The sequence below is a fragment of the Bos grunniens genome, chromosome 6, assembly GCF_055505025.1.
Source record: "Bos grunniens cultivar Pamir isolate PY7600 chromosome 6, Bosgru_T2T1.0, whole genome shotgun sequence".
NCBI classification, from domain to species: Eukaryota; Metazoa; Chordata; class Mammalia; order Artiodactyla; family Bovidae; genus Bos; species Bos grunniens.
The window spans coordinates 2,131,324-2,156,911 of NC_141170.1; the positions used below are offsets into that span (position 1 = coordinate 2,131,324).

The following is a 25,588-nucleotide window of genomic DNA, read 5'->3' on the forward strand; positions in this document are numbered from 1 at the left end:
CTTGTGGAAGTGCTCTGCTTATTTCTAAGGAATTAATATAACCGTGAAAAAAGTCCCGGGACTTTAGAAAACCATGGAAGTGAATCATTACACTGGTAGAAGAGATAGAGAAGTGTTGAGGGGGAGAAGGCACACATTTTCACAACAGAAGACAAAAGCAAAAAGCCTGGAGGCTGGGACATTGTCAGGGCCATGGCTGGCAGTAACGCGGTGCTCCTGTTTCTAGGTGTACGAGTTGACCTTGCACTACACCCAGCACCAGGACCACAACGTCGTGACTGGGGCCCTGGAGCTGCTGCAGCAGCTCCTCCGAACCCCGCCGCCCGAGCTCCTGCGCGCGCTGACCACGGCGGGCGGCGTCCGGCAGCTCTCGGCCTCCAAGGATGAGCCCGGGGGCCGCAGTCGGAGCGGGAGCATCGTGGAGCTGATAGGTAGGGCGTTTGGACGGCCACTCTGGAGTCCACTCTGCCGTGACTCTGCACCCCTCCTGAAACTCGCGCCGGTGTTGGTGAGCCACGGGCGGCTGAGTTGCCTACGACACAGGTGTCGTCCTTCCTCCTGCACACAGGGACTGGGGGGTGCAGGCGGGTGAGGTGAGGCCAGCACGGATGCCTGGCCTCCTGACCTGGACTCGGCTGCCTCCACGTGGCAGTTCACCTGTCGGAGAGTGACGGCACTGGCGCTGTTTGCCCGTGACAGATCCTGGGGTCTTCCTGAGGCCCTCGAGGCCTTTGCTGCCCTCTGGGCTCTGCTCTGTGGTCCCGCCTGGTTCTAGGCAGCCCTCTGTCCCTCCTCCTCCTCCGGCCCCTTCTCCCTGCTTTGCTCTTTTTCCCTGTGCTTTTGGGCACTACGTGGCCCTGACCCCACCATATGCTGCTGCTGCAGATCCCCCTGCTTGACTTGGACTGGTCCCCGGGGAGCTAGAAGTCAGGGGTCCCTGAGTGGCAGCCTGTGGACCGGGTCTGGAGCAGTGGAGGCTTCTGGGCCTCTGCGGACTGGCTGCACCAGGCCTGGCGCGTGGGGTCTGCTCAGTGCAGCGCGGGCGAGGTGGCCTTCACCGTCAGTACTGACCAGGGAGGGCTGCGATGTCTGCCCGTGGCCTCGTGTGGTCACAGCGTCTGCCTGAGCCCCACGGAGAATCTGTCGCTGTGCCTGTCCACTGGGCTTTGTCCTGAGCTGTCCTTTCCCTATGGATGCATGCCGGACAAAAATGATTGCTGTCCAGTGATCTAATTTCTAATGACTGTGTCTAATGGAAATGTCTATTTGATTATTGGTTGACCAAGTAATCTGGGTTTTCTAATGTTTTTAGTTTGGCTTTCTAAATGCACTTTGAGCTCTTTTGACGTTTTAGGTCACATCTTTAGAATTGTATTTTTGAGTGCTAATGTAATTTTCAAGTTATTGAAATTAAAGTTATGCAGTTTTTATGTTACAGGATGGTGGTTAAGCACCACCTGTAGAAATAACGTTCATGTATTTTCTAAAGTTGAATCCAGCTTGAAGATTTTCTGATTGTTTCTGGATCTCAGCCGCTTGTACTGTATTCTCACCTGTCATTTTCTGTGACTTACAGCTGGAGGGGGTTCTTCATGCAGCCCTGTCCTTTCAAGAAAACAAAAAGGTGATTATTTCAGAAATGATTGTTTTGAATCTTCCTGCTTTTTCAGTATTTCTCTGATGCAGTTGGCTATGCCTGTGCCTCTTCTCAGCATGGTGATTGTGTGTATAAATGCAGCTGAAATCTGATAACCAGGCCCGAATAGTCCTGTTGGGTGGCTTCAGAAAGTTACTTGTGGATCAGAATTGGTTTATCATAAATTTCTCTCTCTTTTTTGGGGGGGTGGAGGGCACACCGTGTGACTTCTGGGACCAGGGGTTGATCCCAAGCCCGGCAGTGAGAGTACTGAGTGCTCAGCACGGGACCTCCAGGGAAATTCCCTGTCATAAATTTCTCACGCTTCAGGTGAGGTGTCAGCAAACGTTTTCTATGAAGGGCCAGGTGTAGCCCTTAGAGTCCTCTTTTTGCAGGGCTTCAGCTCTGTCCTGCGGAGAAGGCAATGGCACCCCACTCCAGTACTCTTGCCTGGAAAACCCCATGGATGGAGGAGCCTGGTGGGCTGCAGTCCATGGGGTCGCTAAGAGTTGGACACGACTGAGTGACTTCACTTTCACTTTTCACTTTCATGCTTTGGAGGAGGAAATGGCAACCCACTCCAGTGTTCTTGCCTGGAGAATCCCAGGGACAGCAGGGCCTGGTGGGCTGCCGTCTGTGGGGTCGCACAGAGTCGGACACGGCTGAAGCGACTCAGCAGCAGCAGCAGCAGCAGCTGTGTCTTGTGGCAGGAAGGTAGGCACAGATGATGCGAAGCTGACGGGCACAGCTGCCTTCCAGCACAGCTTTATTTGGTTGCCAACTCCTGCTCCTGGGGGTGTTCTGTTTGCAAAGGCAGCTCATCATCCCAAAGAAACTTGTTTGGTATTAGTCAGGGATAATGTTTGGTTAATTATTTGGGCCTGGTTGTCATTTTTCAGCCATATTTACCTTTGTACTTACCCAAGTTTTCTGATATAATTATTTTTATTTAATCAAAGTTCTTCTGATATGGTCTGAAAGTTTTGGTACACATCATTTCTTACAGCACCAATCATTTTCTTCCTCTGCTCTAGATTTCCATAGAAAACTATTGCTGTTTTCTATTTTGAAATTCTAAAAGACTCCTTTTTTTAAAATTGACATAAAAAGCTAATTTTTTACATGTAACATGCTAGTCTGTTTCGTGTCTTGAGTGTTTAATTGAGGCAGCCTGATGCCTAATATTATTTGTAGTGTTGAGTGGGATCTTAATAGGAATAATATTCTAATCCTGGCTGGATTAGGTAAACGTTTCCTAGAATACTTGGAATTAACAATATTTGGGTCATCATATGGAGAAGGAAATGGCACTCCACTCCAGTATTCTTGCCTGGAGAATCCCCATGGACAGAGGAGCCTGGTGTGCTGTGGTCCATGGAGTTGCATGGAGTCAGACACGATTGAAGCGGTTTTGCACACATGCGTGCACGGATCATCATGATGTGGGATCCTTTCAAGTTTGAGATTTTGGGGAAAACCCTGAGATTTCTTGAAACCTGAAAGGCTTCTGTCAAAAGCTCATGTTTCTCTCCTTGGACTAGGAGGAGACTTAATGCGTGTGACCAGATTTCCCTAGCACTTGCCTTGTTTCTTGTTCTCTTTCTGATGACAAGGCGATGACAGATTCAGGTTGCAATGTTTTCTGAGGGCTGGAATGTGGAATTTGTGCTCAGGCTCTTTTTTATTTTTGAGTGTTTTGCTGTTGTCCTGTAGAGCTGCAGTTGTCATACTTTGCTGTCGTAGCTGCAGGATCTTTCTTTTCAGGTGAAATACACCAATATATGAGAGAGAGAGACAGAGCTGTTGGGTGTCAGATCAGGGTGAGGGTGGGGGGCGTGGCCTGGCCTTGCCCCCTTGTGGGGAGAACTCCTTGGAACAGATTTGCAGACTGCTGTTTGCAAGGACGGAGGCTGCTTTCGTTAACTCTGAATTCACAGGTTGCAGTGTTATCTGCTTTCTCAAGGTAAATCACTTGTTCTGTAATAAAGGGCTATGTTATTTATAGGTAAGCCAGGTTGCTGTGTTAGTTTCATCTAGATCTTGAGTTTCCTTTGCTTTTTCCTGGATGGGAGGAGGGCTTTAAAGTCAGATCAGTGTAGATTTATGGAAGTATCACACCTGTGACTTAATCTTTGAAGAGGAGTGAAGTTAGAAATTGGAACTTGCCAGTAATTATTTTGATAGTGTCATTTAATGACATTTATATGTAAAGTAACCATAAGGATTTAATGATCCCACTTAAATCATGTTAAGACTGTTGTTTTCTTTTTTCCGTATTATAATTTGGAAACCATTGACTGTAAAATGTATTTTTAGAATTTAGCTAAAGATGAAATACTATTCCATCCTCCCAGATCATATAGTACTTGAGTACTGGTTATCAGCAATAGAAATCCTTCAGGTTAAAAGATAATAAAAGTGACTTTTTGTTGGAGATATGACGTGAATATCCTGGCGGCTAGTAGAATGGGTTCTGGCTATAACTTGACATTTTTAAGGTTAAATGGTGTTGCTGCTGCTGCTGCTAAGTCGCTTCAGTCGTGTCCGACTCTGTGAGACCCCACAGACGGCAGCCCACCAGGCTCCCCTGTCCCTGGGATTCTCCAGGCAAGAACACTGGAGTGGGTTGCCATTTCCTTCTCCAATGCATGAAAGTGAAAAATGAAAGTGAAGTCGCTCAGTCATATCCGACTCTTCTCGACCCCATGGACTGCAGCCTACCAGGCTCTTCCGTCCATGGGATTTTCCAGGCAAGAGTACTGGAGTGGGGTGCCATTGCCTTCTCCAAAGGTTAAATAGTAACATAAATTATTTAACACTGACAGTAGTCTTAAGTCAGTTAATATTAATAATTAAAATACTTTGTGGTACAGATTAAGAATCATTGCTTTTAACTGTTTTTCATACAGGTTCATTGATTTTAATAATACTCTAAACAGGATGTGTGTGCACTTCGTATTAGGTCAGGAAGCGTGGATGTGATGAGAGGCTGATGGCAGGGTTAAGTGTGCCGGCGCGTTTCCTCTTGGAGTGCACTGCTGTCTGCTCTTCAGAGTGCTTCCTTCAGCAAGCGCTGACTTGCTGTGTCCTTCCCTAGGGAAAGTGCTCTTCGGAGAAGCAGCGCCCTTGGAAGACGACTCGGAGCCCAGGTCGGAGGGCAGCAGCCCCGCCTTCTCAGGTAGCGGTGTGCCCCTTGCTCCTCTCCGCTGAGCTCTGCCCCGCAGTGGGCCGTGCTCCTTGGAGGCGGCCGTGAAGCCCGCTTGAGGCGCCTTTCATAGTGTTCACTTTGAAGCACGACCTGTGTGTTTTCTTTGATCAAATATTTGCTGTTTTCCTATATAGGATATTTTCCTGTATCAAATACATGCTGTTTTCAAGCTGTTTTAAAATTAGGTTTATGCTCCCTGGGTGTAAGTCTTGTTGAGAAGGGCATGGTGGGTAACGTGTCTCATGAACTGCATGGGTGTGAGGAAGAAAACGGGATTAAGGATGGTCCGAGGATCTGAGCCAGTGCCGGCAGGTGGCAGGTGGCAGTGACGCTCTCAGCCAGAGTCCACGATCAGGGGCTTCACAGGCGAGTTCTCCCAAACGTCAGACAAGGGTCGACACCCGCCCTTCTCAAAGTGTTCCCAAAAACTGCAGAGGAAGGAACACTTCCAAACTCATTCTGTGAAGCCACCATCCCCCTGAAACTGAAACCAGACAAAGCTACAGTAACAACAGAACTACAGGCCAGTGTTGCTGGTGAACATGGAAGCAGTCAAGTAGGGGTATCCTGGGGGCAGGGGTTTTTCCCTGTCCACAAATCAGTCAGTGTGACAGACCGCAGTAACAGATGGAAAAGATGAAAACCATTTGAGAGGGGTTTGGTCTGTATAACCCTAGCCAAATGAATATTTTTAGATAACTGAAAATAAGGCTGAAATACAGGGAAAGAAAGTCTGAATACTTTTCAGTGGTGATTATTTATTTACTGGTTTATTCTACAAAATAGAACCCCATGGACAGAGGAGCCTGCCAGGCCAGGCTCCTCTGTCCATGGGGGTTCTCTAGACAAGAATACTGGAGTGGGTTGCCATGGCCTCCTCCCGGGAAATCTTTCCAACCCAGGGATTAAACCCAGGTCTTCCACATTGTAGGCTGATTCTTTACCATCTGAGCCACCAGGGAAGCCCAAGAATACTGGAATGGGTAGACTTTTTAAATTACAAAAATAAACTTAAAACATTAAACAAAAATTACAGCTATCCATGTGCCCAAGTGCTCACTGACCCCCTGGCCTCCAGGAGTGACATAGCTCACAGCTTGGTGTGGGTTCTTATGTAGGGTGATGTTTTTTAAATGGGAGTTAAAGACTAGGGAAATGTGAACTTAATGCTCCAGGGGAGTGGGACTGGCTAAGGAGTCTTGAACGGGATCTGGGAAGATGGAAAGCCCACCTTCCGGAGCGCCGCTTACTCCAAGCTCCAAGCTCTTGTGAGCACCCCGCCTGTACCCCAACCTGGCTGCCAGGGAATCACCAGAGTCTCCATGCTGCTCTGTACTCAGGACGAAGCAGCAGCTTGAGAGCTGGAGGTGGTTTGACAAACGTTGCTTGTCAAACTTGAGAGTTGGTGGTGAAATGCCACTCGGGAATATTTATAGCATTTAAAAATAGCTACTTGGGGTCCTTATTTTATCAATATAGTGATAGAGGAAAAGATAAGTAATCCAGTCAAAATGTTTGAAGGATGCACTGTTTGTCTTGCTTTTGAAATTGACTAGTTCATATTTTCACTGTATTTAAGGAAGTTTTGCAGTTAAAACAGGTGCTGACAGTGAATTTGGGGGTATTCTGCAAATATTCGGTTCCCTGTTGTCTGCTCTTGCTGACCTTTGAAGAGTGAATGTTCCTCTGTCTGCAGCCTCAGTCAAGGGTGAGGTTGGAGGCGAGCTGGCTGCCTCTTCCGGGGTCTCCACGCCTGGCTCTGCCAGCTCAGCGGCCGACTCTGTGGGTCACGACATCATCACCGAGCAGCCCCGGTCGCAGCACACGCTTCAGACGGACGCGGTGGATCTGGCCGCCTGTGACTTGACAAGCGCCGCCACCGATGGGGACGAGGAGGACATCCTGAGCCACAGCTCCAGCCAGATGAGCGCCGTCCCTTCTGACCCCGCCATGGACCTGAACGACGGGACCCAGGCCTCCTCGCCCATCAGCGACAGCTCCCAGACCACCACCGAGGGGCCCGATTCAGCCGTGACCCCTTCTGACAGTTCTGAAATTGTAAGTGGTCAGAGGGGGAGACCTAGTTTCTGCAGAGGGGCCTTCCCTGGGGCCCCAGACCAGGATCCTCCTGGCTGTTTATTCCATCCATCTGGCCCGTGAATAGCGTGTAGAGGTCTCCAGCTCGGATCCTGAGTCGGCAGCACAGCCCATCGAAGGCCTTCCCTGAAGGGGGCGGCCAGGTGCCCTTTGTGCTGGACATGGAGTCAGAAGTTAGGCCACTTGATGAGTGCGATTAAGTGCGTTTGAAATGTTTACCTTTTTGGGCACAGGGTAAGTCATTATTGTGAAGATCCTTAATGAACCTGTTATTAACAGATCTGCAGTCTTAATGCAATATGATTAATAACAGTAATACTGTGCGTTGTTTTAACACTTTCTGACTCTTCAAGAACCTTGACTACATAGTCCATCTTATAGAACGTGTCTCTAAGCACCTCTCGTCTCTGAGTTAGTGGACACGAAGCCCTCCGGAGTGGTCTGAAGTTTGGTACAGGCATAAACTGAGCTTTACAGCCCAATTTTATTTAAACAATTTCTACTGGCAATTGTTTCACTACTACTGAATGTGTTCTGTTTATTAAGATTTTTTTCTTAAACTGGAGTAAATGCAGAAGCTTTGAGAAACACAGGACGAAGCACTGGCAGCTGTCCACTTGCCACGTGAATGTGGTTTCTGATGGCCCAGTGGGTTTCCACTGGCTCAGTTGGAGGAGTGGGCTCACCACTGGGGTTTTTAGCTAGAAGACCCAGAAGACCTGGCAGAAGATAGGGTAACTGGATTGTGGGAAATGATTCCCATAACTGGGATGTGGGAAATGATTTGAAGTCAGGAAAGGGTGATGAGTACTGACCAGTAGGCAGGGAGAAGGGGAGGCTAGGAAAGTGCTGCGCCCAGTAGTGCGTTAAGTGAGCGGAGGAAGTTTCTGTCGTCGGTTTATTGTACCAACTTACATCTTGCCTTTTTTTTTCTTCTTAATTTTTATTTATTTATTGGCTGTGCTGGGCCTTCGTTGCTGCACAGGCTTTTCTCTAGTCGTGGCGAGCAGAGACTGCTCTCTTGTTTCGGAGCTCAGGCTCGGTAGTTGTGACTCTCAGGATTCACGTTCCTCAGCATGTAAGATCTTCCCCGATCGGGAATGGAACCCATGTCTCTGGCAGTGGCAGGTGGAGTCTTTACCCCTGAGCCACCAGGGAAGCCCGTCTTGCCTTCTTATAGGTGATGCTTTCTGGACGGGTTCTCTAGCCATTGGACAGAATGGCCACAGGAAGACGTGCGAGTGTCCCGTCTGGAGCTCCTGCAGCAGCCATGTGCTGTGGGGCCGGGCTCTGGCCTGCAGGGAGCTAAACGTCTCCCCTTGGCATGTCTCACCCCTGCAGAGTCCTTTCTGCTTTATGAGGTGCTCCTGTGTCTTTTATTCAGTTCGAGTTGTTTGCTGAACACACGAGCTGAGCACTTGTTATGTTCCAGGGATTGCTCTACACACAGGGGGTGAAGCAGGGGGTGCAGCGCACAGAACTGCTCTCACGGAGCTCGCGTTTCAGAGCGCGAGCCCTCAGACTCTTTCCGTCGAGGGCCAGAGAGAACCTCCTTGGCTCTGTGAGCCGTCGGGCTGGTGTTGCACACTCATCTCTGCTGTTGAAGCGCCAGAGCAGCCACAGACAGTATGTGAAGGAATGAGCGTGGCTGTGTTCCAATAAAACTTTATTTACAAAAACTGGTGATGGGCCGGGTTTCCCTTCCTCCGTACTAGAGTGTGTGTGTCTGGGTAGGGCAGATCATAAGCCAGTCATCAGCAGGTAAATAAACACACGGTCAGGTGGCAGTAAGTGCCACAGAGAAAAAGGAGCCAGCTGTAGGGGCCGGGATTCCCTGACGAGACTGTCCAGTGTGGTGGTTCGGGGCGTGGCCTGTGGGGAGCCCAGCCCCGTGAGAGCTCTGGCTCAGCTGCTCAGGACCTGGGCAGCCTCCACAGCTGTGGCCCTTGCTGCCCCTGTTTCCTTACCCACAGAATGAAGCTGGAGATGGTGCTTAGCGCTGTGAGGCTTGTGGGGATAAGGGACATAATACGTGGGGGTGCTTTCACGCCAGCCGGGGGTGCGCTGGGGTTTTCAGAAAACGTTGTTTATTACGGTAGAACTTCTCATCTTAGCCTGTGTGGGGTGTTTGCTTTCTTAAGTCATCTGGAGAGTGGAGGAAGTTTGTTTCTCTCTTATTTTTGCTCATGTATTAATAGCTCAGTTTTGTTTTTTTAACTTTATAATGATACAGAATTTATTTCAGTAATAATTACTAACATACAGAGGGTCTCTCACTCAGTTTTTCAGGTAAATTACAGGGGATTTCAAGTGGAGAGAGATTTGGCAGTCTGAAATCACCACCCGTGTGTGTGGCTAGATATGTGAAATACTGTACCCCACATAGTTGGGTCAGTCCTAGCAGTGCAGGGGGTAACCTGTTGTTAGACTTTTGTTTAAAAGACTTTTCCTCATTTTTCACTTGCTGTAAAATTTGCTTGTGAACACAGAGGTTTTTGCTTGGATTTTTGTCTTTTGTAATCAAAAAAGAGAAACGTCCAGATTGGGATGTCTTTGGCATTTTTAGAATCACAGAAGCTTTCCATAACATGGTAACGTGCAGTCAGTAAGCTCTCGGCACTGCTCACGCCTGCGTCCTGTGCCTTTGAGGAGACGCCCTTCCTGTCGGTGTGTGAGGCGTGGTCTGTGCTGCTTACGGGCTTTGCCTTTGCCTTTCCGCCTTGGAGGGCTTGCCCCTGGGCGGTGGCGCTTCAGAACCTCACAGCCCCTCCTGCACGTCCAGGTCTTAGATGGCACCGACAGCCAGTGTCCAGGGATGCAGGTGGGGCAGACGCAGGACGAGGACGAGGACGCCACCGCCGTTCTTCCTGACGCAGACGCGGAGGCTTTCAGAAGCTCTTCCATCGGTACGTTGACTTTAGGAGGCGCACGTAAGTCCCCGACGCACAGCTAAGCCCCATTCCGAGGTTTTGCTCCTAAGTCCAGCAAAGCGAGCCCAGGTATCCAACTAACATGATGGGCCATGTAAGAACTGTACTGCAATAGGTTTATAATACTTTTCATACTTTTCCCTGGACTTGAAATTAAGACTCAATGGACATGAATTTGAGCAAGCTCCAGGAGATGGTGAAGGACAGGGAAGCCTGGCATGCTGCAGTCCATGGGGTTGCAGAGAATCAGACACAGCTGAGCGACTGAACCACAGCAGCCACTGTGTACAGTACTGTACTCTGTCGAGCACACTTGTAAAGGGTGCACGCGTGTGGCGGTGCACCCCGCACCTGAACTGACTTTCGTGATTGGAATGTGAACACATGTTCACATCTTGGAAAGTTTGTGACCTGAAAGCTCGCTTGGAGGGGCCTTACTGTACTACTAAGCGGCCTTGTTTTCAACCCTGACCTCTTATGTCTTAGCTTCTAAGAAGTCTTCTGGCATCTGTTTCCTGAGTTGTAAATAGCAAATGAGGAAAATCAGCTGAGAGATTATCATACGTTCTTGATGACAAGTCCTGTGCTTTCATACTGACTTTGTGTTGATACGTGTATTTGTGTTTTAATTGGAAACTTGTCGGTTGACTTAGTCTCTTTCTTTGATTTCGAAGCCCTTCAACAAGCACATTTGTTGAAAAGCATGGGCCACTGCAGGCAGTCCTCTGACAGCAGTGTGGATAAATTTGTCTCAAGAGAGGAAGCTGCCGAGCCAGGGGATCCAGAGAACAAGGTGAGACTCCGGGCCTGAGCCTGCGCCGTGTCCCGCGGGCTGAGTGTTTAAGCGTGCTCTGTCTGCCGCGCTCCTGGCTGTCCCGTGGCTGCACCTTTGCTCAGCTCTTTCCCCTTCGCATATCGACCTCGAGTCCGCTCCGCTGTCTGCCTCTCGAGGTGTGGATGCGTCCTTGAGAACTGCCCGACGTTCGGCCTTCTTGGGAGCCCTTCCCGGACACACCTGTTGGTGCCGAGTGGACCGCACGTGATTTCTTGGACCGTCCATCTGATGGTCGTGTGTGGCCTGCCAACGTTTCTTGGTTTTGTTCCACTGAGTTACTTGTTCACTCCCGTGGTAGGTCCTTGTGCAGCTCACCGTCACAGCCCCTCTGCAGGCACAGTTGAGTGGCATCACATGCTGCGTGTTGTGCAGCCATCCCAGACTGAGCTCTGTCTCCATTCAGCACTGACTCCCATTCCCCCTTCTTCTGGCCCCTCTCACCCATCATCCTGCTTTCTGTCTCTTTGGATCTGACTACTCTGGGGACCTCTCATAAGTGGAATCATAGTATTTGTCGTTTTGTGTCCTCAGGGTCATCTGCGTCACAGGAGCTGTCAGAATCCTCTCCCCCCTGAGACTGAATTTTGCTTCATTGCCTGTGTTTACTATGTTTTGCTTTTCTCTTCATCTGTTGATGGACAGTTGGGTGACTCCCCGCTTTTGTCTGTTGTAAATAATGCTGTTATCAATGAGTGTACAAATACCTCTTCAAGACCCTGATTTCATTTCTTGTGGGTAATACACCAGAAGAGGACTTGCTGGACTGTGTGATACTTGTGTTTCTCACTTTTTGAGGAAGCCTGTGCTGCTTTCCACAGCAGCTGCCCCGCTTTGTTTTTATTTTCTGCACCGTGTGGCATGTGGGGTCTTAGTTCCTTGACCAGGGATTGAACCTGCGCCCTCTGCATTGGAAGCACAGAGTCCTAACCCCAGGGAAGTCCCTGCTGCACCATCTTCCCTTCCCACCCGTGGCGCACCAGCATTCCGTTTCTCTGCGTCTTCGCCAACACTTCTTTCTGTTTTTGTTTCTTTTTTTTTTGAGGGTGGCCATCACACTGGGTGTGCAGTGGTGTATCACTGAGGTTTCTGACCTGCATCTCCCCTAATGATTAGAGACGTGAAGTATCTTTTCGTGAGTTAATTAGCCATTCGCGTATCTTCTTTGGGGAGCCGTCTCTTGAGGTCCTTTGCCCATTTTTAACTCGGGTTGTGTGATTTTTTCAGTTGTTGCCCAGCTGTCCATTGAGCTGTTTCAGGGTTGTCTCTGTATTGCTTGCCTTTTCCCTGTGAGTGTCCTGTACTCCCAGTTAATTTTAAATTCCTCAAGGGCAACAAGTAGTGCTTCACACTTGGTCTCTCTGTGGATGCTCCACCGTCTGGACCTCGGCCGCTCATGGGACAGTGGCCCTCCCCTCACAGCTTTGGTGTCCCTGGGCGCTTCCCTCTGCCTGTGCGGCGTGCTCCCTTCCAGCTGGGCTCATTCGGCCCCAGCCCTCGGGCACCCTGTCAGGACTCCCCCCAGGGGTCTAATCCTGCCCCACCGTGGCCTGTGAGGTCGAGCACGTCTCTGAATGCCAAGCTCCTGCACAGTTGCTGCTCTGGAATTCTTTGTTGGGTGAACTAAGGAATCAGCCTGTAGGTTCCATGATTGTAAGACGATAAGTGTTGGTTTCTCTTTACAGCCTTGCCGGGTCAAAGGCGACATCGGCCAATCCACTGACGAGGATTCTGCCCCTCTTGTCCATTGCGTCCGCCTTTTGTCCGCTTCATTTCTGCTCACAGGGGAAAAGAATGGTGAGTATCAAAGAGCAGGTGCAGAGCCAAAGGGAGTAACTTTAGGTTTCAGAGGTCACCTTGGTCACCAGCTTTGAGCCTGTTTGCAGCAGCCAGAGTAGAAGCTGGATCCGAGCTTTGGTTTTCACCCACTGACAGGGAAGGGGCAGTGAGGCTGGGGGAGGCTGGTTTCGTGGGTCTGGCTCTGTTTGTTTGGAAGCTAAAGATTTGCTTCTGTGACGCTGACGGTGGCCGCTCGGACTTGTTCCAGCCTTGGTTCCGGACAGGGACGTGCGGGTCAGCGTGAAGGCGCTGGCCCTCAGCTGCATTGGAGCCGCCGTGGCCCTTCATCCTGAGTCTTTCTTCAGCAAACTCTACAGAGCACCTCTTGACACCGTGGAATACCCTGGTACGTTCACACTTTTTCTCATTTCTCATGTTTAGTCATTGTTTTGAATACTGTTTCCAACTCTGACTATTTTAGTTTTGGAACACTAAGTTTTCTGAGTAAGTTTGCAGCGTTTGAGCTGTGTTATAGCTCTGCATAAAACACATCAATTGTCATGTTTTTGGCTTCTTGGACTCCCTACAGATGCAGTGTTTAGTTGAAACACACAGAGGAAAGCAATAGAAGTCTGGGAATGTAAGAGCTGATTAACATATGTATTGGATTTTAGCAAAAGCACAAATTGTGTGTAATCAAAATTGCTTTGGGTCACACCAGCCAGACCAGACATTCACACTCAGAGCCAGTGGGGAGCGAGCCATCAACGCTCAGAGCCGACGGGGGCTGAGATGAGCTGGGCGGCACCAGCCAGTCTTCCACGGCACAAGTCCTGGGGCGTCTCCTCCGGTGGGTGACTGGTGGAAGACTGCTTCCTAAAGTTACCCTCCCGCCTGCTCGCTCTCTCCTCTCTTTCCTTGGGTGAATGGACAAACTCATGCTTTTGAATTTATTTTAGATAATAAGTGTGGAAAGCTTTGAGGCTCTCTAGTCATTTTCCTGAAGCAAAATGTTGGAATTTTGATTACTGGCTGACAACCTGGAATTGTAACCCAGAAACTCTTATCGTGTTGACACGCTGTCAGGGATGTGATGAATATAGGGTCTTTAAATTCGGGATGTTTTTTACCACTGATGGTTGTTACAGTCAAGTCTTTTCTAGATTAGCATCGCTCCCTTGCCCTTCTTTTTCTTTCCGGAGAATTCGGCCTTTGCCCTGAGTTAGAAAGTTGACGGTAGGGACCTGTACAGTGGCCGGGCCATCTCTCTCCGCAGAGGAGCAGTACGTGTCCGACGTCTTGAACTATGTCGACCACGGGGACCCGCAGGTCCGGGGAGCCACAGCCATCCTCTGCGGGACCCTCATCTGCTCCGTCCTCGGCCGGTGCCGCTTCCACGTGGCGGGCTGGATGGGCGCCGTCAGAGCCCGGACAGGTAAGCGCCCGCTTCCAGCTTCCAGCACCGTCGCCCCTGGATGGTGTTCTCGAGTTCAGGTTCACACGAAGGCTTCTGTGCTTGCTCTTCCGGGCAGGAAATACATTTTCTCTGGCGGACTGCATTCCCCTGCTGCAGAAAACTTTGAAGGACGAATCATCAGTTACTTGCAAGTTGGCTTGTGCTGCTGTGAGGGTGAGCGTGAGTGTTTGTGATGTCATTTCTTTGATTAGTGGAAATTTTACCAATGTTAACAATGAAAGGTTAAGCTTAATATTAAATATTTCCATTTGCAAGAGTAATAAACATCTGTGTATCTACCTCAGCCTTAGAAGGAAAACAGTGCCCGCAGACTCAAGGTTTAATAGACTTCGGTTTAAATCTCAGAATATTTGTTTGAAATACACTTTTCCTAAAGGGTATCTCTACCTTGCTCATATTACATGTAAAACTTGCTGAATTAAAACGCAGCAGCTCTTTCAGGCCCCTCGAATGCACAGAGTGAGGCCCTGGGGTTATTTAATCGCTGTGGCGTTGGCGGTGGGGCGGCCCCAGGCCTTTCTGAGGCAGCATGTTGAAATGTTCTATCAGCTGGTTCATAACTCACAACTGGTCCGACAGCAGTCCACGTTAAGCAGTAAAAATCAACCCCCAAACCCTACCATTGTCAGATTCATGTCCCCCTTTAAAGTGTCACGGCCCGGCCAGACTTGCTCCTTGGTCCCAGCTGTTTGCCAGGTGTCGGTCAGTCCGTGTCTGCTGGGGCAGAAGGGAGCCAGTCAGCAGCACTCAGCGGGCCGCGTGCGCTGGGGCGGCCTGGGGCCGGGTCCTGTCGGGCAGGACGCGGGCTCCAGGTCGTGGCGCTGGGCTGGGGCGGACCGGGGTCCAGCAGGGGAGGCGCGTGCCTGGTGGCCGGGGAGAGGCCTGGGCCGAGGCGGGGCAGGGGGAGAGAGCTGGGTCCCGTGGTGCTGACACGCTTGTGCTCCACCTCGAGGGGACTGAGGCGCGTGCGTGTGGCCAGTGTTCCTGAGTGAGGTTGCTGTCGGGGGGCTGCAGCAGGCACGGGGCGGGGTGCGTGTGGGGCTCTGCAGAGGGCCACCTGCCGCCTGCCTTCCAGCTCTGTGTCATGAGCCTCTGCAGCAGCAGCTACAGTGCCTGGGGGCTGCAGCTCATCACCGACTTACTGGCCCTGCGGAGCAGCTCCTACTGGCTGGTGCGGACGGAGCTTCTGGAGACCGTGGCAGAGATCGACTTCAGGTGGGTGAGGCGGGCCCGCTGGGTCAGGCTTGAACGGCGCTGGGCGGCCCGGTGCCCAGCTGCAGGTGGTGACTGTGTGCCTCTGTCCGCCCCTCTCCTCTGAGTTTGTACGTCCACGCAGAGGAGTGGAGCTTTCTGGTAGTCTTAGTCACTCAAGTGTTCTGCACTTGGTGAGTGAAAGAGCTCAGGCTTCTAGAACGATGATGCTCGTGTCACTTGGGCCTGTTTAGACGAGTGCACGCCGTGCTGTACTGAGCCTTGGTCAGATGGCAGATTGGTATTGTCACAATTAAAGAATAACTTCTGATGCCTTGCAGTTTATGATAATTTTCTGAGAAAGCATGATTGCCCATGTTTTCTTTCTATGCTTTCTTTTAGATGGGAAATTTTCCTTTTTGTCTGAGTTTGTGGGGTTTTTTTAAGCCCCTATCTGTAGAAGGCTGGTTGTGTGCCGGGGTGGGCTAGGTGCACTCTGTGGGTCATTGTCTTCAGCCTTAGAGCATGTCTGTGAAGTCAGGGCTGCTTCCCGCTGCGTCTCACGGACGGGACCCCGAGTGGTGGGGGGGACCCGCTGGTCTCTGAGGGGGCCAGAGCCTCAGCCCCCTCCCCATGGTCTGCCCTCCCGCCACCTGAGGTGTTAGAGCTAGTTCTGTAGAGCACCTGGGGTCTTTCACAATACCAGGTGTGTATATTCACTTAGAAGAAAAGTATGGAGCACTTTCTGAGCCTGGAGTCGGGAGGAGCGTGTGTTCTCCTGTTGGAAGCAGGCATCTTCCTGCCGTGTGGCGTGGGGCTGCCTCAGAGCCTCCCCGGCTTCCACCTGCGGCCCTGGCCTGGCCGTCCTCCTCTGCGTGCCGTGCAGGCCGTCCACGTGGCTTTGTTCAGTAGCTGAATTGTTCACCGTGAAATATGTTCTTTTGTGTTAGGTTGGTGAGCTTTCTGGAGGCCAAAGCAGAAAGCCTGCACAGAGGGGCCCATCACTATACAGGGGTAAGCCCTTCATTTCTGGGAGGCCGTGATTTAACTTCCAGCAGTGCACTTTCCTGTTGGTGTGGGATTTCTAGGAATGTGTTGTATCATGAAGCTTGTGATCGTATATGTGAGTTTAGGGCTAGTGACGTTGAGTTCTTCTTTACCAGCTTTCCAAAATACCTGATCTAAAATTCATTTAAATACAGAGATCATACCTGTTTTTATCATCTTTCTTTCCAAAGCTTTTAAAACTGCAAGAGCGGGTACTCAGTAATGTTGTCATCCATCTGCTTGGAGATGAAGACCCCAGGGTGCGGCATGTTGCTGCAGCTTCGTTGATGAGGTATTTGCCCAGTATTTCCTCTCTCATTTCATCTTCTTGGATAAAGTACTAAACGATATGACGTGGGAAGAGAGGCAAAAATCTGGAGACCGTAGGGCATAATCCTAAATCTTTTGAGCTCACTTTCAGTTACTCTTAAGCTATCAAAAAACATATTTTTCACTGTCTCAAGAGCCTGAAATGAAAATTAAGACAGCAATAAAGTACTAGCTTCATATTGTAAAAGTAATGGGCTTTGACGGCCAGATTTTTGAAATATGGAGAATAGCACTAAGAAGAAAATAAAAATCACCACTAGTTCTCCCACTGGAGATAACTACTGTTAACATTTTTTTGCTTTATGTCCTTTATACAAGCTTCTTTTTCAAAACTGGGACACAGTGTACATGCAATTTTGTTATATGTTAACTTCCACAGAATAATAATTAGCATTTTCCTGTTAGAAATACTCCTCTGAAATGGCCTCTTTGACCCCCGCCCTCGTCTGGGGCACCTCCCTCCGTTCCGTGTGTCCATGCTTCGGTCCTGAGGCGAATGGCGTTTCACACAGTGTCAGATACAGAAAGGCTGGAAACACCTGTCACAAGAAATCTGTAGTTAGTGGCCACTTTTTCACTGTGTAGTTGTGATAGAATTTTTTGTAAAGATTATTCGGTTGGATACTAAGCTTTTATTGATTTAAATAATGAATAACGGTTCAGTGACTTGTATTATACATAAATGTTTAGCTAGTGACTAGTATAACGCGTAAATGTTTACATATAACTTTTGTTTCTAAGAATTAATTCATGGAAGTTGAGTTACTAAGCCAAACCTTTTTTTTTTAGGTTTATTGAAGTAAAATTTTTTATCTCTTATAACTTACCCATTTTAAGTGTACAATTAATGATTTTTGGTAAACTTAGAATTGTGCAACCTTTACCACGATCCAACTTTACAATATTTCCATCATTTCAAAAGGATCTGTTGTGCCCATTTGCAGTAACTGCCAACTCCTACCCGGCCACAGGCAACCACTGCTCTGCTTCCCGTCCCTAGAGGCGCATGTGCCTTTTCTGCACACTCGGTATAGTCACACGCACACGGTCAGTAGAGGCACGTGTGCCTTTTCTGCACACTCGGTATAGTCACACGCACACGGTCAGTAGAGGCACGTGTGCCTTTTCTGCACACTCGGTATAGACGCGCGCAAACGGTCAGTAGAGGGGCATGTGCCTTTTCTGTACACTCGGTATAGACGCGCGCAAACGGTCAGTAGAGGGGCGTGTACCTTTTCTGCACATTCTGTATAGACGCGCGCACATGTCAGTAGAGGCGTGTGTGCCTTTTCTGCACACTCGGTATAGACTCGCACACATGGTCAGTAGAGGTGCATGTGCCTTTTCTGCACACTCTGTATAGACACACACACACACACACGTCAGTAGAGGCGCGTGTGCCATTTCTGCACACTCTGTATAGACGTGCGCACACGTCAGTAGAGGCGCGTGTGCCTTTTCTACACACTGTATAGACGCGCGCACATGTCAGTAGAGGTGCGTGTGGCTTTTCTGCACTCGGTATAGACGCACACACACGTCAGAGGCACGTGTGCCTTTTCTGCACACTCTGTATACACGTGCGCACACGTAGTAGAGGTGCGTGTGCCTTTTCTGCACACTCGGTATAGACGCGTGCAAACGGTCAGTAGAGGCACGTGTGCCTTTTCTGCACACTTGTATAGACGCACGCACATGTCAGTAGAGGCGCGTGTGCCTTTTCTGCACAATTGGTATAGACTCGCACACATGGTCAGTAGAGGCGCGTGTGCCTTTTCTGCACACTTGGTATAGACTCGCACACATGGTCAATAGAGGTGCATGTGCCTTTTCTGCACACTCTGTATAGACACACACACACGTCAGTAGAGGTGCGTGTGCCATTTCTGCACACTCGGTATAGACGCGAGCACACGTCAGTAGAGGCGCATGTGCCTTTTCTACACACTCTGTATAGACGCGTACACAAGTCAGTAGAGGCGCGTGTGCCTTTTCTGCACACGTGGTATAGACTCGCACACATGGTCAGTAGAGGTGCATGTGCCTTTTCTGCACACTCTGTATAGACACGCGCACACGTCAGTAGAGGCGCGTGTGCCGTTTCTGCACACTCGGTATAGACGCGAGCACACGTCAGTAGAGGCTTGTGTGCCGTTTCTGCACACTCGGTATAGACGCGAGCACACGTCAGTAGAGGCACGTGTGCCTTTTCTGCACACTCTGTATAGACGCGCGCCCACGTCAGTAGAGAAGTGTGTGCCTTTTCTGCACACTCTGTATAGACACATGCACAAGTCAGTAGAGGCGCGTGTGCCTTTTCTGCACACTTGGTATAGACTCGCACACATGGGCAGTAGAGGTGCATGTGCCTTTTCTGCACACTCTGTATAGACACACACACACGTCAGTAGAGGCGCGTGTGCCGTTTCTGCACACTCGGTATAGACGCGAGCACACGTCAGTAGAGGCGCGTGTGCCTTTTCTGCACACTCTGTATAGATGCACGCACACGTCAGTAGAGGCGCGTGTGCCTTTTCTGCACACTTGTATAGACGCACGCACACGTCAGTAGAGGCGCGTGTGCCTTTTCTTCACATTCTGTATAGACACGCGCACACGTCAGAAGAGGCGCATGTGCCTTTTCTGCACACTCTGTATAGACGTGCACACATGTCAGTAGAGGCGCGTGTGCCTTTTCTGCACACTTGGTATAGACTCGCACACATGGTCAGTAGCAGTGCATGTGCCTTTTCTGCACACTCTGTATAGACACACACACACGTCAGTAGAGGCGCGTGTGCCGTTTCTGCACACTTGTTATAGACTCGCACACATGGTCAGTAGTGGTGCATGTGCCTTTTCTGCACACTCTGTATAGACGTGCCCACATGTCAGTAGAGGTGCGTGTGCCTTTTCTGCACACTTGGTATAGACTTGCACACACGGTCAGTAGAAGTGCATGTGCCTTTTCTGCACACTCTGTATAGACGCGTGCACACGGTCAGTAGCGGCGCGTGTGCCTTTTCTGCACACTTAGTATAGATGCACACACACGGTCAGTAGAGGCGCGTGTGCCTTTTCTGTACACTTGTATAGATGTGTGCACACGTCAGTAGAGGGACTCTGCTCCTGACTGTGTTTCACTTGGTGTTCGAGGCTCGTCCATGCTGTGGGTTGGGTGCCCATTGTTTGTTCTCTTCGTTGTTTAACAGCGTTCTGTTATGTAGATAATACTGCTGTTTTATGTATACATTCACCAAGTGATATGATTATTTTCACTTTTTGACTGTTATAAATCATGCTGCTTAAACTCTTTCCTCCAAGACTTTGGACGTATGTTTTCATTTCTCGGGGGTAGGTACTGGCAAGTGGGTTTTTATGGTTTTGGTACTTAACTGGAGAATCACGTGGACAGAGGAGCCTCGCGGGCTGTGGCCCATAGGGCCACAAAGAATCGGCCACGACTGAAGCGACTGAGCAGGCAGTGAAGTTTCTGTCCAGAAGTGGGTCAGCCTGTCCTCCCACCACCAGAGTGGGATTGTGCCCGAGTCTTCACCAAAGCAAGCACTTCAAAAAACATTAAGTATTTGTCTGTTGCTTAGGCCGTTATTGGTATTTCTTTTTAACATAACTTTTATCTTGTTTTAAAAATAACATGTTTACTAAACAAAACTGAGGAAAAGTATAAAAACCTTTGTAGTCAAACTGCTCAAAGAAAACCAATTGTGTTTTGGTGGATAGCCCTTTGGTTTTCAGTGTACAGGTCACTCCGTGGTGCCTGACTCTTTGCGACCCCATGGACTGTATAGCCCGTGGAGTTCTCCAGGCCAGAACACCAGAGTGGGCAGCCTTGCCCTTCTCCAGGGGTTTTTGGTGTGGCCATGTGCCTATCAACCAAAGCAACCAAAGCTTGTGAGCTGTGCCTTTTCAGGGACTTAACTGGGTTTGTATGACTTGCTTGACCAAAGATCTTGAATCTTTACCATTTTCTATGAAAGTGAAAGTGAAGTCGCTCAGTCGTTTCCTACTCTTTGCGACCCCATGGGCTGTAGCCCACCAGGCTCCTCCATCCATGGGATTCTCTATGACAGTAATTTATTAAACCTTAGGAAAAAATGGTATTTATGGCCAGGTCTTCCTGGAGGAAAGAGACTTTAACTAAAGTTAATGGAGTTCACACACCACTGTTTTAAAACAGTTGATTGTTTCTGGAAGCTACAGGCCGGCCCGTAGGTGTGTGAGGGCTCATGCAGAGCCCCTGTGCTCCCTGCCTCCACCTCAGAGTTGGCCTGAGATGCGGGCCTCAGCTGGGACGTCGCCCCTGGGGGTGTGGGGGCGGTCCTGCAGAGAAAGTCGCAGGAGTGAGGAGGGGCCCACCTGGGTGACTCCTGTGCAGGGCCCCGCACCCCCCCACCGCCCCGCCCCGGCGACTCCTGCTCAGGGCAGTCTCCTGCACCTGCTGACGCTGGTCAAGGCGATTAGAGGAGCACTCGGAGGGCTTCTGAACTCAGAGGAGTTAATCTGTGGAGAGAGCCGTAAGTAACTGTGTGATGACGAGAAGAAAGTCCAGCCCCTGGTCGTTTCAGAGCGGGGGTGTGGGGCGTGCCTGACCAGTGCCGCCGCTCAGGAGACGTGTCTGTGGGTAGGTGCTGCCGAGCTTGATGGTGACACAGGGCCTGGCGTAATTAGAAGGGGTTTCACGTACTTTCTAAGGGAAATAAACCTGACTTTTATGTTAGGCTCGTCCCAAAGCTGTTTTACAAGTGCGACCAAGGACAAGCGGACCCAGTGGTGGCCGTGGCACGAGACCAGAGCAGCGTGTACCTGACGCTTCTCATGCACGAGACGCAGCCTCCCTCCCACTTCTCCGTCAGCGCCGTAACCAGGTACGCTAAGCAAGGCATGTGGGCACTCATCGAAAGCTTGCATTTTCTAGAGAAAATGCTTTAGTGAGGGTGTCTGAGCAGGTGGGCTGCCTTCGATAGGATGCTTCTGTCTCTCAGGGTTTACCACCAGCCTCTTTATTTAGGTTCTGCTGCAGCCACGCAGCAGTGACATCACAAGTCTTAAGATTCGTTTGTTACGAGCCACATACTGACAACTGTATTTTTCTGTAGGACTCTAATGCTCTATCTTGTCCTTAAAGTTTTCACTTTCTCTGTGTTATCTAAGAGTATGGTTATGTAATAGCATTAATTTTAGCAGGCTCTTAAAGAGTGTCAGTGTTATTTAGGGTTATCCACTAGTTAAGTGATTAGCAATTATTATTATTCACATTTTTTTGTGAAGGTCTTTAAATACAATTTCAAATGACTAAACAGCCCTCTCTCTGATTCTCAGATGAGTGGGATAGACTAAAAGTAATCATCAGAAATGCTTTAATGAAGTTCTGATTTTCTTTAAAATTTCAGTTTGCCAGGAAGGTTGCAGAAATGATAATAAGACTATTATGCTTTTAAAGAATTCTCTGTGTTTTAAATGTTATTTAAAAAATTAGCTTTTATGTGATACTTTTTTCCTGAATGGCATTTTAAAAAAATACATGGGCTAAATGACTTTTGAAGCCAAAATGTCCATGTGACAGTTTGTTCTGAATTTGAAGCTCAGCTTGTCAAATTTTGAAGCTATTTTTTCTTAATAAATATCTCTTCTAATGCAAAGGTTGTTTAAAAACATGGAAATAATTTTTTTCCTAATTTCCTTTTTTTAACCTCAAAACTGGCATTTTCTTTCTTTGAAAAGATTCAGGATAAATGTTCCTTTAAGATAAGCAGAAGCAATATAAGAATATTTCATTATCAGGAATTATACAAGCTTATGATAAGTAACTTGTCAACAAGGTTGCATCTTCTAAATGTCATTAGATGCCAACAGAGATACGTATAATATTTTATTAAAATTGGTTAGTAACTACAGCTGTGAAAATATCCAGTCCAAACTCGGACTGTCCTCCCGACATTCAGCTTTGTTCAGCTTGGTTCTTGCATGATAAGCACAAATCCCGGTTTTGCGCTGTACTTGCAGGATTTATGTAAGGAGATAAAATGTGTTCTCCTTAGTGTGTATCGTTGAGTGTGTCTGTGGACAAGACCCGAGGGGAACAGAAGTGAATCGACACTCACCCTGCCTGGGCTTCCTCTGTGTGGTTGGGGAATTAGAATTTGTATGTAACCACTAGGAGGGATTGAAATTCATGTGTGCCGTGAATGGAATGCGGAAAAAGTGACAGTCTTGTAGTAGGAAAGGACTTTGTTTTGTTTGGAATCAGGAGTAGATTCCCATTGGACATAATGTAAAGCTTGAAAACGGGCGGCTTTGAATCGGCACGCAGGCTGCAGCCGAGGCTGTGTTGAGGGGAGTGTTGATCCTCTGGTGTGGTTGGGTGTTGGAGGAGGGACGGGTTGTTTCATCCTTCTTTGTAGAATAATGACCACATTTATTTCCAGTTTTCCTGTAACTTAAAAAGTCAAGACTGCTTTAACTTCTTGTGGCCTTTAATCTTAAGTATTTAAACGCCATTTGAATTCTGAGAATGTCATAAACTTTAATGGGAGATTTTAAGTCTCTCTGTATCTTTCTCGTTAGAATTTATAGAGGCTATAACCTGTTACCAAGCATCACAGATGTCACTCTGGAAAATAACCTCTCGAGAGTCATTGCAGCGGTTTCTCATGAACTGATCACATCGACCACGAGGGCACTCACAGTAAGTCTCTTGGTTGGGCCAATGAGTTAATTTCAGTAGTTTTGTGTGGTCTGTTCTTCATGATAGGATACTTGTATTAGAGCTCTTACATGTGGGCTTCTGTTAATAAAACCCTGGTTTATTCCAACGAAAATGGAAACAACTATTTTCAGGTTATTAAAGTAATACATGTTTATTTAAAAAAAAAAACATTCAGCCCATCTGGGAAGAAATAATAATGAAAAACTACCGTAATCCAAATTGGTAGTATATCAGCAGTTTAAAATATCTCTAAAATAATTGACTCAAGGACTTTATAATATATACGAAGAGGAAGAAAAACTTGGAAATACTGACAAAGATTTTTGTGTCGTGTGATTATCTGTATCATTACTTATGATGCTGAAAGTACAAAGAAGTCTAATGTCCAATAATTCTCTACTGGATAAATTCTGAAGATGCCTAAATTCTGTATAGATGCTGAAGTGTTTATTTGTGCATCTGTTAGTACGATGCTTTGGAGCATTTGTAACAGTCTGTAGAGGGAGCCTCTAGATGATAATACCGAGTGAAAAACGCACAGAACGGAACCGCGCGCTGGTGTGTAGTGGTGGTGAGAAGTAACGTTCACGGAAACACCTCTCTCACTCAGGAGGATAATTGGCAGAAAATTACTAAAATTAATTTTAGAATGTAATTAATTAGTAATTAATTTAGTAATTAATTTTAATTACTAAAATTAATTTTAGAACTAAAATTAACTTTATGAATGGTTATTCTTTTTAAGATATCACACATTTTCTAAAATGAACACATGTAATTTCCATAATCAGAAAAAAGAATGTTAATATGAAAAGTGGTGCCAGTTCACTGAGTTAGCAGCTTAAACCTTGTCCTTTATTTTCTGTGACAGAAGGAATGCTTTCCTGTTGTAAAAACTCAGACAATTGTGATTAGACTCTCTTGATACTATATAAGTGCCTTTCAAACTTAAATACTGTTTGGGCTGTCTGTAGTTTGGGCTTCCCTTGATTTGTTCAAAATGTTATAAATTTTATCTGTCTTTATTGTGACCTCCATATGTCAGACACTGTTCTAGGCTTGGGATGTAAAAACAAGAAGAATCCTTGCCCTGTGGTTCTTTAAGTCTGGTCAGGAAGATGGACATTAATTAGCTTGAGCTCAGGAATGGCCGGTGTGGGGTAGGGGGAAGAAGCGGAGAAGGGGAGAAGGGAATTCCAGCTGGGGGGCGGAGGAGGGCACAGGAAGATTAAAGCCAACTAGAGGAGGTGCCTCCCTGCTGGCCTCTCCTCCCTGGATGTAAGGACCCTCCTTAAACCTGTATCTCGGTTGTCCAGCTGTGTCTGAATTCTCCGGTGTGAACTTGTTCTGTGGGAGGGCAGATGTCCTGTGCCTGGGTACAGAGCCCGACTTTATTTTCATTGTTCGTACGTTTTATAAAGCGTAAAAGGACGGTCAGTGTAATGAACCCTTTTGGTGTGATCTTACCATTCCTTTCTTGTTTAGTTTGGATGCTGTGAAGCTCTGTGTCTACTTTCAACTGCCTTCCCAGTTTGCATTTGGAGTTTGGGTTGGCACTGCGGGTATGTATTTCCTTGGCACATGACTACAGTCATGTGATACAATCATGGTTATACGGATCCTGTTTTTTTCTCTTGTGAAGTCTCTCATCAGTGTTACCTTTTGGGGAAACACCCACTGGAATATTTGCTTCTCCCGGTTAGTTGTGTTGGATGCTAGTGACAGGAGACTTGGAAGCAGTGAATTACTTGTGATTCTTTTCGATGTGAAATGCTCACTCATCAGCATTTGGAGGATTTGAGGGTGTGACTTGCAGTCTCATTGAAGGGAATTTGCATACACTGGCAAAATACTTTTCTAATTGGCTTGATTCTCTCCAAAATTATTCACTACTATTAAAAATTTAGAAACTTTCTTTGTTTGAAATCAGATGTGATCTATCATGCAAAGTCGTGATCAGTTACAAGAGTCTTTTAGGAACTACTGTACTTACATTAGCAGTTCTCATTTAAAAATGAAAAGGATTTTCCTCCCGTAGATGGCCCTAATGAAGTGAAGTGAAGTGAAAGTCGCTCAGTCGTGTCTGACTCTTTGTGACCCCATGGACTATACAGTCCATGGAATTCTCCAGGCCAGAATACTGAAGTGGGTAGCCTTTCCCTTGTCCAGGGGATCTTCCCAACCCAGAGATCAAACCCAGGTCTCCCGCATTGCAGGCAGATTCTTTCCTAGCTGAGCCACCAGGGAATCCCAAGAATACTGGAGTGGGTAGCCTATCCCTTCTCCAGTGGATCTTCCTAACCCAGGAATTGAACCGGGGTCTCCTGCATTGCA

General features: G+C 48.1%; 1 protein-coding gene across 6 annotated transcripts in view; it reads left to right on the plus strand.

Annotated features, from left to right (window-relative positions):
* Positions 1-25,588, plus strand: part of HTT (huntingtin) — a 127,559-nt gene that overhangs the window by 40,866 nt on the left and 61,105 nt on the right. For 5 of the 6 annotated variants that reach the window (XR_015165073.1, XM_086404555.1, XM_086404556.1 and 2 more), the window contains exons 9-24: positions 227-431; positions 1,577-1,624; positions 4,734-4,814; positions 6,541-6,902; positions 9,724-9,847; positions 10,546-10,664; positions 12,389-12,500; positions 12,751-12,888; positions 13,759-13,917; positions 14,015-14,112; positions 15,035-15,174; positions 16,101-16,164; positions 16,389-16,489; positions 21,267-21,413; positions 23,113-23,233; positions 24,740-24,816. Coding sequence is in view for 5 of the 6 variants with exons in the window: in XM_086404555.1 (XP_086260681.1) it covers positions 227-431; positions 1,577-1,624; positions 4,734-4,814; positions 6,541-6,902; positions 9,724-9,847; positions 10,546-10,664; positions 12,389-12,500; positions 12,751-12,888; positions 13,759-13,917; positions 14,015-14,112; positions 15,035-15,174; positions 16,101-16,164; positions 16,389-16,489; positions 21,267-21,413; positions 23,113-23,233; positions 24,740-24,816 (2,096 nt within the window). In the remaining variant the exon portion in view is untranslated. The remainder of the gene's footprint in view (positions 1-226; positions 432-1,576; positions 1,625-4,733; positions 4,815-6,540; positions 6,903-9,723; positions 9,848-10,545; positions 10,665-12,388; positions 12,501-12,750; positions 12,889-13,758; positions 13,918-14,014; positions 14,113-15,034; positions 15,175-16,100; positions 16,165-16,388; positions 16,490-21,266; positions 21,414-23,112; positions 23,234-24,739; positions 24,817-25,588) is intronic. The other variant, XM_086404557.1, reaches the window with a different exon arrangement.